Source organism: Gekko japonicus, unplaced genomic scaffold (assembly GCF_001447785.1).
Source record: "Gekko japonicus isolate JY-2015 unplaced genomic scaffold, Gekko_japonicus_V1.1 scaffold579, whole genome shotgun sequence".
Classification (NCBI taxonomy): domain Eukaryota; kingdom Metazoa; phylum Chordata; class Lepidosauria; order Squamata; family Gekkonidae; genus Gekko; species Gekko japonicus.
The window spans coordinates 354,161-369,234 of NW_015168065.1; the positions used below are offsets into that span (position 1 = coordinate 354,161).

Here is a 15,074-nt window from a genome sequence, read left to right on the forward strand (position 1 = left end):
AGAGAGAGAGAGAGAGAACAAGGAAGGTAGGACGGAAGGACAGAAGGACCCAGCACAGTCGGGGGAGAGAAGGGTGCTTCAGAGCCGGTTTAGCGGCCTGACTCCAGTCTCTTTGGGTTCAGGCAGGAGACTCCGCAGAACAGCCATCCCAGCGGCCATGGAGCAGTCCAGATGCCGAGCTTACCTGCCGGCTGCTGCACACCTCCCACTGCCTCGGAATGCCCCGATGAGCCATCCCACCTGGGCCAGGCTCCGCTCTCTGCAGGAAAGCACCTTCTTGACCACGCTGAAGCTGCTCGGACGCCCAGAAGCTCCTCCCAACCTGGTGGCGCCCCTACCAATCGCCAGCCGGGGAGGGCCGTGCGGCTGCAGGCCTCGGGATGGGCATTCTCTCTCTTCCTCCCTGCGGTGTCCTGCTATGGAGGGCAGCTGTGGGAGACTGGGAAGAGGGAGGGGGTGGGACCAGAGTGCGGGGCAGGGCATGCGGGGAGGCCGAGGTGAGCGGCGACTTCCCAGCAGATTTGGAGCGGGGTGGGGTGAAGGGGGCGGCAGCATCCCTCCCGCCTTTGGCCACCTGTCCCTCGGCAAGGCTGGTTCTCCTTCCCCGCTGGCCTCAACCCTGGGCTCGAGTGCCAAGGTTTTCTGAGGGGAGGAGCTTGTTGCATGTGCCCACCCCCTGGGCTCCTTACTGCAGGAGCGTCACTCCGGTGAGCTCCTGCAAGAACCGAGCCCTGCCTAGACATATGTATGAGCTTCATCAGGGGATCTATTATAAAGAGCTAAATAAACTCTCTTACTTTGCACCTTGTTCTTTTTTGTCTTTCCTGACCGTTGGTGCGGCCATCATTTTTTTCTGAAGTGTGAGACACAGACATCTGTAGCAGCAATCCGGCTCCACCTGGCTGTGGCAGCCCTTGTAAGGGTGGCTCCACCCCCACCCTGTCAGTTTGAACCACGTGCTCAGAGCTGGGGGAGCTCTGATGGCAGCACTGAGGAGGAAGGCCGTGCCTACATGGCGTCTCAAACAGAGGTGGTGGCAGCCCGCAGGGATGCTTTATGGCAGCATGGGAGCCCAGCAGCTGCCAGATCTCTGTTTTGGTAGGAGACTGTGGCTTGCTCGAAAGCTATGGTGGTGGAGGCACCTCTCCCCCATGGGAGCCCAGCAGTCACTGTCACAAGCCTGGGGGCAGGTTTTGGATTGGGACCTGGTGGCCTATTTGACAGCTGTGTCGGCACCAGCTCCCATGGCCATTCGTGCAAGCTTGTGGGGGGTGGTTCTTGGATGGGGCCTCGGCCTGCTAGACAGCCTTGGCGAAGGCCCCTGCAGGAGCCTGGCAGCCATTTGTGTAGAAGTTGACTTGTAATTCTATTAGTTACTCTTCAATTATATGGCTGCCAGCGTGGGGTTGGGGATTTCCTGGAGATTTGGGGGGGGAACCTCAAAAGGAGTGGAATTTGGGAAGAGGAGAGACCTTGGCAGATTATAATGCTATAGAGTCCACCCTCCCAGGAAGCTATTTTCTCTAGGGGATTTGGTTTCTGTAGATCAGTTGGCATTCCAGGAGATATCCAGGCCTCACCTGGAGGTTGGCATCCCTAGAACATACAGTTGCCATGTACCTTCTTCATTGCCTTTTGTAAGTAATCAACTTGATCTTTAATGGCGTTCCAGTTCCAGCTGGCTCACATTTATGCAACTGGAAACGACATTGTGGCATTGCAGGATGCTGTCTTGATAAGATTCTATCCCCTCTCATGGGAATTGCCAGCCTTGTGGCTCCCACTCAATGTTATCAAAAATCCAAAGTGCCCACAGGATCAAGAAGGGTGGAGTTTCTGGCTGGAGGAAATGGGAATGGTCATTCAATTAATGCAGCATGAGGTTCATCCATAAAGCGGGATATCCTGAAGATCTGACTGAAACACTCATTTGAATTCCAAGCAGTTTTTCATGTGAGTGTAAAGGAATAGGGTTTTTTCCCTCCTCATGGTGACTTGATAAAGTGGTCAGTTCACCATGTCTTTAGCTCCAGGTTTCTTCTTACCTACAATTCTTTGGTAAAGTTCTCACCATAGGCAGATGCTACCATCAGATCCCGCTATAGCACTATGGCCTTTGCAACAATGTATACCTTGTTGAAATGGTACTCCTTCTTTATCCCACAGTCATGTACTAAAGGGCTGCTAGAAGAAAGGGATAAATCTAACAAGAACTAAATCAGGGCTTTCAAATATCTTAAAGTCTGATAATTTAAATATTGTGTGATAGCTTCAATGATAGGTGGAAAATTATAATGCAGTCAAACATTAGGACTTTGCCTCAAGGAAAATCAATTTTTAAACTTCCGTGCATATTTGAAATATGAAGTCAATCGTATGAACTAGGTTGCTGTCACCCAAACTTGATTTTGAACTAATTTCCATTACTGGCAGTTTGGATCTCTTGTATTCATATTTTATTTCCCTGTTTCAAATTAAATTATGCATGTTTGACAAAGGCAAACACTTTGTTTCCATTTGCCATTTGGTTTACAACCTTGAATACTTGTTTGCCACAGAATAAAATGGGTTGGTAGATACCATCATGGCATACATCCGGGGACCATCTTGCGTTCAACTGAGTATTATTGTTGTTGTGATTAAATGTTATTAATGTTTTTATTGTTTTTACCGTGTTTTATATGGGTGTTGCCTTTTGTAAGCCGTCCTGAGCCAAATAAATAAATAAATTAACATACCAGATGCCAGACTATAAACGACACATTATCATGTGCCTATCACTAATTAGATAATGAGTGACTATGCAGACCAAATCCAGGAAATTGTTAACACAACTTTATGAAAAAGGAAAATTTATAGGGTTTTAATCATTTCATATGCTTTGGCTTAATGGGCTTGGCATTGCTTGCCAGGAAACCTCAGGAAGAAATAGCCTCAAGAGGCCAACCAGGTGGGTGCTAGAGGATGGGGTATCCTTTCTGCATTCATACTTCCAGAGCTGCACAGTAGATTGTGTACAGCGGATGTACTCCACAGATACCATGGAGAAAAACACTAACAGGACAAGCTGCAGGAGATGCTGTTAGACCCATCCAGCCATAATAGTCTGTGTACAGGCTGGATGGATGGATCTTTTTAAAAATGGGATTTCTACTTACACATCTGTATGGGTGATTATTCTTCAGGCATAAATGATAAGCAAAATTCTGAAGTTTTTATTAATATTTCAATTGATAGGTCAAAACAGAATTACTACTGCATTTGTCTTTGGAGGGCAGATGCAGTGAGTCATCTGGGCCCAGAAGAGTAGTGTCAGTTGCAACACAGCGTGCAGATGGTGCTGGCTGGGATGAGGCAGTGCAGCCACAGCAACAGGAAGTGATGCAGGTGGCTTCTGGGGAGGCTTCAGTGGTAGCAAAGGGTAAGCAGAACCCGCTGCATATTGGTGGGCCAGCATGGCCTTGGGGACCATGTGGCCAGCCGGCTGCATCTGGATCCCCAGCCACCTCCAAAACACATGCTGGATTATGGTGGTTGGGCATGGGGAACTGGTCAGTTAGTACCTCATACTGGGTTGAGGAATGCTCTACTGCCCCCTCTGTCAATGGTGGTTCCTTGGGGGTGGGAGTACTCCAGCCCCTGGGGGATGTCGTATGAAGCGGTTCCTGTGAAAGCTTTGCCCTTTGGGGGTCAGCCAATGCCCTTTGGGGATCAGCTTTTGACTGGCTCACAGGACAAGATCTGTAGAGGGAAGTATGTGGATGTGTTTATGCTGTTCTGTAAGGAACTGGAGAGGAAGGACAAGGAGGCCATGGGAGTGAGTGACAAAGAATAGTTGAAAAGGCATAGGGCTGATAGAACATGGGCTAACTGGTTGCCGGGGTTCTTAATTTATGCTGGTGTGGTCCCGGCCTTGGAGAGCACTACCTTTAATTCAGTATCTGGACATAGTATATTGAGGGTATTCAGATTTTGCTGGCTCGGCATAGCTCCAGTATTATGAGGCGTTCCATATGCAGGCAGCTTTGACCCCCCCCCTTTGTGTCAGGATCAGATTCATCCATAATTGTGGATAAAGGTCATGTACCCCGCAAAGCCCAATGGCTGGGAGTGGTCTGACAGTGGGCAGTTCACACACTGGCCCTCCGGTTCCTTCAGCACCAGTGCCCAAGCAGGCCAGGATGTTCAACAGTGCCTGTTTTGTTGGGAGTTTAGCTCTAAAGGGGCATGCAGCCAGAGGCCCTGTAAGTTCTGACATGAGAGCCCCTTGTGTGGTGTCCCTCATGCCTTCACTACCTGCCCCAGGGCAAAAACCCAGTCAGGATTTAGGAACCAGCAAGGGGCTAGCTACCTCGAAATGGGGGTTCCAACCCACCTATGAAAGGGACTACTGGACTGGAAAGCTACTGGACTGGAATCTCGGCATTAACACTGCAAGTACATATTCATTAGGCTTGCATTTAAACCTCATAACTTCAATACTTCATACAACCCCATGCAGCAACTTCTGGCCATCTTTTAGCTTAAGTGGTCCACTTGACATCTACTAGAGCCTATTCCTTTTCTACACTGACCACCACCTTGTGGAACAAACTTCCAGAGAAAGTCGGGGCAGGCACTGTCTCTAGAAGTTTTTAGGAGGCACTGTAAGATCAGTAGTATTTGTGAGGACTTTAAATGGAGTTTAAGCTACAGATGTTTTTCTTGGTGAGGAAGATAAATGGGGTTTTATTGTATTTTGGATGTTTTTTAAAAAAATTGGAATTGTAAGGTGCCTTCAGCCACAAAGTGGAGTATAAACATTTTAATAAATAAAATTCTACCTCTGTTCCAGACATTATCATGTAGACAGATATCCCAAAGGACCAACTTCATAGTTCCATGTTGCTAAATGAGAAAGAAACTCTGAGCATATCTGTTCTTGTGGATCAGAGTGTTGGAAAGGTGAATGCATTTGACATAAAACAGTGCTCAAAAATGATTGTCCAAACCAGGAACCTAATACACCTCTTTGATCATTACTATATTTATCAGCTCATAGATCCTCAATAGAGGCTCAAGCCATTACAGGAGGAAGCCTTTAGTAAAGTAAAACTTTAATCTGAAAGGATGAATGATAATTAAGAATATTAATTAAAACCCAGTTTAGTATCGTGGTTAAGAGCGGCAGACTCTAATCTGGATAACTGGGTTTGATTCTCCACTCCTCCACATGCAGCCGGCTGGGTGACCTCGGGTCAGGCATAGTTCTCTCACAGCTGTTCTCTCAAGAGCATTTCTCAGCTGAGATTTAGGAGCCTGCACATTTTCCCTTTTACTTTAATATTCAATGAATTTCATTGACAGGTGAGAAATAACATCTATGGGTGCTTTTGACCATAAGGAAGACTTTGCTGTATTCCTTATGATAAAAAAACCCTTTTTGCAGACTCACCTGGGGACCAAACTCTCCTGAAAAAGTACTCTTGAATCACTAACTGCATTGCTTTCTAGCAGGTGTACCTGCTGTCATGCAAGTGTAAGAAACAGGCTAGTGTCAAATACTAAACCTACTCAACTAGTTGTCTGGGACAACAATGAAACAATCTCTGAGCAGTGAACTACAACTGAGGATCCCTTACACCATCAATGTTGCTGAGGCATATTTCACAGCTTCTGTGCATACATGTACAACCAGAAATTGTGCTCCAGGATCCTCTGTGACACAGCAAAAGGTCTAGTCTTAGATTTATGTATTACTATTTATTTACTGCATTTATACCCTGCCTTTGTCCCCAGAGGAGACTCAAAACAGCTTACATCCTTCTCCTCTCCTGCATTTTATCCTCACAACAACCCTGTGAGGTAGGTTAGGCTGAGAGGTTGTGACTAGCCCATGGTCACACAGCAAACTTCCATGGCAGAGTGGGTATTTGATCCTGAGTCTCCCAGATCCTAATCTGACACTCTAACCACTACACTGCACTAGATCTCTGCCGGTTGCACAGTACAGGTACCTGGGGGATAAGATAAAAGGTTGTGGGCATCACTTCATGAAGGCATGTTGTCATTGCTTTAAATATTGAAACAAAATGGTTTGAAGTTTTATGGTTGTTTTCTGATGTCCTTTGCATGCTGCTGCTGCTGCTGCTGAACACTTTCACTAATGACTGATGATAGCTTAACTAAAACAGACAGTTTTTCCCATACAGTTTCTAATTTGATGGATTTCTCAGCCACAGTTAATTTAAAGAGTTTCCTGCTACACTACTCAGATCACACATTTTTATTTAAACCAACTTGCAAAGTTCCTAAAAGGAAAATACATGTTGTGGGGGGAAAAAGAACTCTTTAATCAGTGAACAGATAGAAATAAATAATACGGGGGGGGGGGAGAGAATTAACCCTAGGGCAGTACTGCATAGTTAGTTTCAAATTTTAATTCCCGGTTTAATTTAATGTACACACAAATGCTAGTAAAATTTTGACTTTTAACCTTTCCACCCCCCAAAAAATTCTGTACTATGTTCAAATAAGTTGTTTGGAAGCTGAAAGCTTAGCGTAAAGGTGAGATCGAGGTCAGAATTTATCTGACAGAAAAGAGAACCAAGAGCTCTTGCATTTGATCTACTGTTATGTGAACAATAACTTTCAAGACAGAGAAACAGAAAAGCACAGATCTTCACAGGGACTATATGGAAATAAGGCATCTTCTTTTTGAAATTAGATCACTCTAGGTCAACTGTTTTGGCAGTGTCTTTGAGAACTAGGGACAGCAGGGTCCTTCGCCCAAGCTATTACAAACACAAATAATACAGCTAGCATAGAAGAATCTCCAGAGGCTGGCCACAGTGGGATCATCTACAGTGCAATCTGAAGCAGAGTTTCACCCTGCTAAGTCCATGGACTTTGGGTGTAACTATGCTTAGTGCTACCCTATTATGCACCACAAAGGATTACAGGACTGGAAGACTGATCTTGTGTTAGGCTGGTTCTTTGTGCTAACATTTTTTATGTGTTTGGAGAGGGAGATGCTGGTGAGTTTCCAAGCTGGTCCTTTGCCAGCTTCAAGCAAACTCTCCCCCATTCATCACTGTGTTTAATGTTTGCCTGGTTCATTTTTCAAAAAAGCAGTGTGTGGGGGAGTCAAAATACTACATGTTACTCCCTATCACATTATGTAAATATGCCCTTTCCTCACTGGTTGTTTTGCTGCATTTTCTCTTCAATACTACTGCTTTGACTCCATTGCAGTGGTTGTAGTCAATGAATATCCCTTAGTGAATGTAATAACATTGTGATACCAGTAGGCAATCAGATCTAGTATTATGAGAATGGCACAAACCAATGAAGAGTGCGGGAAATGGATCAGTGTTGACCTCACTCTACATGGGGGAACACTTTGACCTTTCAGAGGAACCTTGAAAAATCACTGAAAATGAGTGGGGTACATTTCAGCATTATTAAAAGTATTTACACAAAAAGGTCCTCTTCCAGCACTACAATACTTTTCAAAAGAGCACACCAAGCAAATAGCTTAGTCAAGGCTTCCAAGATGAATGGAAGCCCTGCTGACGTCATGACAGGGCTATGTCCCAATAAAGCATGGCCCATGCACACGCTGCTTCAAAGGGCACACTTCCATGGATCCTCAAAGGACCAATAACTGCATTTTACAAAGTCCCAGTCATTATTATAGGAATGTTAATGAAATTCATAGCTGGAATGGACAAAAGCTGAAGGAGTGAGAAGCCGTGCCAAACTCATTTACTCAACTTTTAGAGTTAATTTTAGAAACTGTCCTACTTAAATAGGAATTAAGGAATGGAATGAAGTGTGGGGTGAACATTCAAAACCATAATGGAATGAAGCAGAGGATATCTGTTCATCCCAGTACCAGTCTCCAGTGACTACATAATTCAGCCCTATTTCCAACTTACTTACAACATTTCTATGAAACAATGTCTGCTGCTAAGGACTTCCTCATTCATGTCAATCACCAGGCAGTTCTCCACACAAAAGGAACACTTGTACAGACTTTCCTCTGTATATGCTATGACGGGTGGCTTTAGAGAAGAGTATTTGTATATAAAATGCACGATTTAATTTTGAATTTCTAAACCACTCCATTTCTTTTTGATCCATTTGGAACACAGTGCACTGACAGCACTACATTTCATCCTTTGCCCTCTAACCTTACTCTCCACAGATCTTTTTTCTCTTTTCTTCCTATACAAAAATCCATGTACCTAATGATGTAGCACAAAGGCTGTTCTATCAGGATACTAAAATATCTTTAGGGGAAAATATCTGAACAGCACATAAGGGATCTTTTGATGCTTTTAGTCATGGATCTCCACAGAATTATTTGCGAACACTTATCAAAAGAGAATGGACTTGTTTCATGGATATTAATGGGTCTCATTAACAGAATGAACCAACACTTTTATGCTGTGTTGTACTGATTCTAATCAAGCTTCCTCAATACAACACCAGCTACCAAAGCCACTCTGGTTGCTATACTATTTTTATCCACACCAAATATTCTCAAAAACTATATTTCAAAATAATACTACTTCTTAGGAACACAGCCTTAGTATGAAGGTCTATATAGCCTTTTCACATTTTAGTACTACAAGTTGTTGGAGAGGTGCCTAAAAAACAAACACTGAATTAGGCACCATGCCTGATAAATTCATCAGCATTCAAAAATAATGGTTGTTTAAATGTGCCTAATGACCCCAATAGCATAGTTGGATTATCTGGAGGAAAAGATGCTACAGAATAAATAAAAGCTGTATGACACAGTCCAAAAGTAAAACTTTTGCAGTGGCTTTCAGATTTTAAAATAATTGCCATTAATCGTGCTGGCACACAGGCAATACCACACTAAAAATCCTGTAAGTATCCAAGAATCACTATGTCTAGCTATGTGACCCTATGCATCCAGTTGGCCTCTGTGTAACACAGTATGCTGCCCTAGATGGACCACAGGTCTGATCCAACAGGCCTCTTATGTTCTCATTTATAATAATAATAATATTTATTGCATTAGCAAGAAAGCCATAGCAACTGTACAAGAATAAAAAAACACCAAAACAACAACAACAACAAAAACCAGCACACACTTAAAATTATCAAATTTGTATATAGGTCGACAGTTATCAGCAATTCTACGTTTTAGTTTTACAATTTTGTATTTTCATGTATTACTATTAAGTGACTGTATATTTGTATTTCTGATTTTAACTATGCTTAAGACCTCTGGTCATATAAGCTGAATAAATTGAACTATAAATTATCATTTATTTTACAAAATTTATACCTTGCTTTTATGCCCTTTAAAAGGGCACCAAAGCAGCTAACAATTTAAAGCATATCTAATAAAATTGTATCTTAAAAACCATTAAAACCAAGAAAAACACTTTATTAAAACAATTAAAACCAGAGCTAAAATACAGACATAAAAACATAAAGACAACAATTACATCATTAGTCAGGAAGGAGGAATCCCTGACTGAATGCCAAATGAAACAAACACCTGCTGACACAACATGGCAACAGAAGGGGACAGTCAAATCTCCGTGGGGAGAGAGTTCCAGAGGTTTGGTGTCATGACCAAGAAGGCCCTTTCCCAGATTGCCACCCACTTGATCTCAGAAGCTGGGGACACCTGAAGTAGGACCTCAGAAGATGGTTGCAGTGGTTGAGTAGGTACATAAAAGAGTAGGCAGTCCTTCAGGTAATCTGCTCCCAACACTAGCACCTTGAATTGTGCCCAGAAACACATTGGGAACCAGTGTACTGGAGTGATATGGTCCCTATGACACACTCTAGTGAATGTCCTGGCTGAAGCATTCTGTACCAATTGAAGTTTCTGAACACTTTTCAAGAGCTGCTCCACATACAGCACGTTGTAAAAATCTAATTTAGATGTAACCAGGGCATGCATCAAAGTGGCCAGATCTTTTCTGCCCAGGAAAGGCCACAGCTGGCTAACCAGCCAAAGCTGGTATTAGGTACTCCAGGTCACACCTGCTTGAGCAGCAGTAGCCCTAGATCTAAGAGCACCCCCCAAATTACAGATCTGTACATTTAAGGGGAGTGTAACCCCATAAAGACTGGATGACATCTTAAAACCTGTGTCAGACCTTCAACTTACTGGTAGTATATCTGTCTCATTAGGATTAAGCTTCACTTTATTAGCCTATATCCATTCCAAAACAGCTGCCAGGCATCTGCTTAGGGTTTCTATAATCTCACTGGTATCAGCTGGAAGCGTGAGATAGAGCTGACTTTCATCTGCATATTGGTGACACCCCAGGCCAGATCTCTGGATGAACTCACCCAGTGGTTTCATGTAGATGTTAAAGAGAGTAGGGGACAAGAAAGGACCTTGTGGGATGCCAAAGGCAGGAGCCTCCCAGCACCACTTTCTGAAAATTGCCCTCTAGATTGGACTGGAACCACAGCAAACCCTCCCAATCCCAGCCCAGTAAGGCAGTGCAGGAGAAGGATATCATGATCGATGATATCAAAGTCCAGTGAGAGGTCCAGAAGAATCAACAGAACCATCCTCCCACTAACCATCTACACAAAGTAACACATAAGCATCAAACAGGTAAAAAAGCAAGAGAATGCAAAGCACCCTGGACCAAAAGTGCAGTTGACAAAGCTGCAGATTCAAGTGATTTTTTCAATTTTCAGATTTCTAGTTCAAGAAATCTTTAAAAAAAGAACTCTCCAGATTAATGTATAGAAACAGGAAGTTATGTTTCCTGAGAAAATTTCACTGAGGACCTAAGGATAGGGCCCTGATGGTCAGTGACCTGAAATTACAGGGTTCAAGTATATGGAGATACTATAGGTAGATGTTTCACATGACTAGGTAGATGTGATGAGGGAGGAATGGAACAGCAAGAGAATGGTGGGTTGGAGATCTGAGGAGAGAAGAACTGCATGCTATTGGTACACCAGTTGTAGTATAGAAGAATATTGCAAGCGGACCAAGAAAACCTTGGTTTAAACTTCTGTTCAGTCATAAAATTTAATGAAGGACCTCTTAGCCTAACTTCCCTCACACCATTTGTTATGATAATAAAAATGAGACAACTGTATGCATACTATACCAAGGCACTTATAATAAATAAATACAAAAGTGGTCATGCCTTTAGCTGCACAGCACTGTACAGTTGTTTGTTCATCACTTACCTTATGTGATTGATGAGGAGTGTTGTAGATGGAATGAAAAAGTCATCCACTCTGTCAAACTGCTTGCCTACAGGTTGAGTATGAATTGTATGGTGAGAAATACTCCCGCTGGCCTGGGTAATCACCTGGAGATCACACAGTGCAATTACTCAACTTCTGTTTACTTCTAATAATTCGTCTGAATAAATTACATTCAACTAATTTATGTTAATTAAGGGCAAAGCATGACCAACCTATTCTGACACCCTTACTTCAAACAGAGCTAGCACAATGCATTTGAAAGCCTTTGTTTTGTTTAATTAAATTTAAAAACTTGATTCCACATCTTGTTTTTGTTCTCCTTTACCAGAAAAGTACAATAGATAAAATGAAGCAAGAATGAAATGAGTTTGAAGACATTCTGGGTGATCAACATACATTTACTACCTCAGTACTGGGTGACCATGAGCCAGGCATACAATCTCAGCTTAACCTACTTAACAGAGAAGGGAAGAATGTTGATAGCCAATCTGGATCTCATTGGGATAAATAAAGGAAAATATGTAAGGTGATCATGTGGAAACTGTTCATATAGTTCTCCCGAGAGATCCTCAGCCAGGATATCTGTGGGTGTCATATGTGGAAAACACTCACACAGCCCTCCACAAAGACACAGAATTCCTTCTTATTTATAATGGAATCACGAAAAAGAAAGCACAAATCCATTGCTACTGTGAGAAAGAATTTGTGGGCCCAGAAATCTAAATGGGTCTTCTACTGTAAGCAAATATTCCAGTCAGTTTTCCCATGTGGAGAACAGTAACTTACCTGAAAGGGAAAAATTGTAGGCAGTGAACAGCCATATTCCTTTATTAAATCAAATTCAAAAGTAGCAGTAATACCTTTTATTAGGACCAACCCAGAATGTCACAGAGTAGTGAACAAGCTTTCAAGTTCTCCAGAACTCTTCATCAGGCTAGATGTTAAGCAAAGCAAAACAAAGAAAGGGAGAGGAGAAGAAAAAGAGGTTGTTGGGCATGGTAGAAGAGCCCTTCAGTCTGCAGATTGCTATAATATCCAGATGGAACACAGGAAGTGTGACGCAGACAATTAAGTCAAACCATTCAAAACACGAAACAAGGTGTCAGACAGTACTGAATACTGCTGTGCCAAAAAGTTGCATTTGGACTGGGTTCTTTTCAAAACTTGAGTTGGATACTTTAATAATAGAATGCAAACTAATGATTTACATTCTAGAGACCAGAATGATTTACATACGGGAGACCAAGCCCTATGAGGAAAGGCTGAGGGACTTGGGAATATTCAGTCTGGAGAAGAGGAGGTTGAGTGGGGGGGGCACGACTGAAGTATTTGAAGGGCTGTCACTTAGATGGCAGGGAGAAGAAGAAGAAGAGATTGTATTTATACCCCATCCTTCACTACCCAGAGGAGTCTCAGAGCAGTTTACAATCCCTTTCCCTTCCCCTCCCCACAATAGACACCCTGTGAGAGAGGTGGGACTGAGAGAGCTCTCTCGGTAACTGCCCTTGAGAGAACAGCTCTGAAAGAACTTATGACTGACCCAAGGTCACACCAGCAGCTGCAAGTGGAGGAGTGGGGAATCAAACCTGGTTCTCCCAAATTAGAATCCACAATCCTAACCACTACACCAAACTGGCTCTCTTGTTCCTGTTGGCAGCAGAGGGGAGGACTTGCAATAACGAGTTTAAATTAAGGATGGGAAGGCACTAGCTGGATGTTAGGAAAGAGTTGTTCAACAGTTGAATCAGGTACCTAGGGAGGTGGTGAGAGCAGCATCTGGACAAACACTTGTCAGGGATGCTCTAGGCTGATCCTGCATTGAGCAGGGGGTTGGACTAAATGGCCTATATGGCCCCTTCCAACTCTGTGATTCTATGATTCTATGATTTTAGGAAATTGACTGGATCATTATTTTCAGTAGTTTCAGTAGCACATTTGTGGTTGTGACATACTCCCCCCCCCCTCGCCATCAACTGAGATGAAATTGCCAGGTATTGGTTTGGATCCAGCAAGTTTTTCACACAATGTTACCCAGTTCCTCTCCTTACAGCATTCACCACCCCACATTGCTTTTGTCCATGGAGATCCCAGGATCTCCAGCACAGTATTTTTGGTGTTTAAAGGTGGCCATTCCCCTTTTCACTAGTGGAAAAGCTTGTTTGAGCCAACCCATTGTACATTTCATTTTCATTATACATTTAACCTAAAAGATCTTCTGTTCCTAACTTCACATCTACCTTTCCTCCCAGTTGCCTTGCCTGCCCACTTAACACGTGCCAAGAAAAACTTTGTTCCTGCCTAGCATGTGCTGGACCAAGAATGCAGCAGCTTCTGCAAACAATGGACCCACACTTATATAGAATCTAATAGGTCCTGACCTGGATAGCCCTGTCACATCTTTACAGCTCAGCAGGGTTGCCTTGATCAGTATTTTGCTAGGAGACCACCAAGGAATACTGAGGTCACAACACAGAAGCAGGCAATGGCAAACCACCTCTGAACATCTCTTGCTTTGAAACCCCTAGGGGGTTGCCATAAGTTGGCAAAAAAAAAAATCTCCTAAAAATCACATGCATGGACACTGCACTCAGTACATCCCTGTCAGGCATGTAGCCACAGGAGGCATTAAGTGCCACCACCTGTGGGTGGAATATTTTAAAAAATCAAAAATATTTTAAAACTGTAAGGTGCACCTGGGGTTCAGTCTCATTCTCTCTTTTTCCAGGCCAAAAAATAAATACGTTTTTTAAAAATGAAGAATAAAATAAAATAAAATTGTGAAAAATAAAATAAAATTGCAAAATGTAAAAGAGAGAGAGTCGTAGACCCCCCCCCCTCCAACTCATGTGGACGAGGAAGCCAGTAGATGAGGAAGAGGACTTGGCTCCCCCTTTAAAACATGGAAGAGGTTAGTCTTCTTCCTCAGCTGTGGGTAGGCTTGCAGTTCACTCCTCTCTCTCTCTTCCCACCCCCCACTCCCCTGCTCCACAGGGTTTCCCAATGCCCCACCACACAGTTTTCTGGGTACACCCAGGGCTGGCCCGAGGTGTTTCCGCGCCCTAGGCGAGGCTAGCTTGTGATGCCCCAGGCAATGCCAACCTCCCGGTGGGGCCTGGAAACCTCCCAGAAACACACCTGGGGGGGCACCGGGCGCCACAAGCTAGCCTCGCAACAATTGCCAAGTTTTCTTATATCCTCCCTACAAGGCCCGGATGGTATTTCGCTTCAGAGCCTTAAGGGGGACACACCACAATACCAAATAATATTTCCATACAGCTACAGAGCCAGGAGGTGGTGGCGGCTCTTTCATCCGCTGAGGGGGCGGGGAGAGGGGGGAATGCTCCACCCTGGGCAGCGCAGGCTGAAGCTCTGCTGGGTCCCGATGTGAGGGGCAGGCCTGGAGGGCCCCGGTGGCCGGCCCCATCTACTCCCATCGATCTCAGCAGCTCCACGGGGCTGGCTCTGGACTCCGCGGTGGTGGAGAGGGCAGGTCTGGACCGTGGCTAGTCCCACGCCGCTTAGCCCAGGGGCCGGCCGGCCAGCAGTGAACCATCTCCCTTGGTCCCCGGCCCTGGGGAAACCCGACAAGGGAGGGATGGCACCTCCTGCCTCCTTCCCCACCACAAGTCTCTGTTCTCCACTGCCCGGGGAACCCAGCTGGGACTCGCCCCGGTGGCCTTCCCCCCCCTCCGGACGGTGTGCCTGCCAAGCCCTCCTCCTCCACCCTCTCCGGCAGACTCTGGTTTGGAGCGGGGGTGACACTTGGTGGGCGGGTGGTCGGCACGCAGTTGTGGGGGAGAGAACGAGCCGCGGTGCCCCCTCCTGCCTGCCCATTGCCTCACCGAGGGAGGGGCCATGGTGGT

At 44.5% G+C, this 15,074-nt stretch overlaps 1 protein-coding gene across 1 annotated transcript in view; it reads right to left on the reverse strand.

The window, feature by feature from the left end:
- FSTL5 (follistatin-like 5) overlaps positions 1-15,074 on the reverse strand; it is a 337,288-nt gene that overhangs the window by 22,016 nt on the left and 300,198 nt on the right. Inside the window, exon 13 of the mRNA XM_015414569.1 lies at positions 11,191-11,315. Coding sequence (XP_015270055.1) covers positions 11,191-11,315 — 125 coding nt within the window. The remainder of the gene's footprint in view (positions 1-11,190; positions 11,316-15,074) is intronic.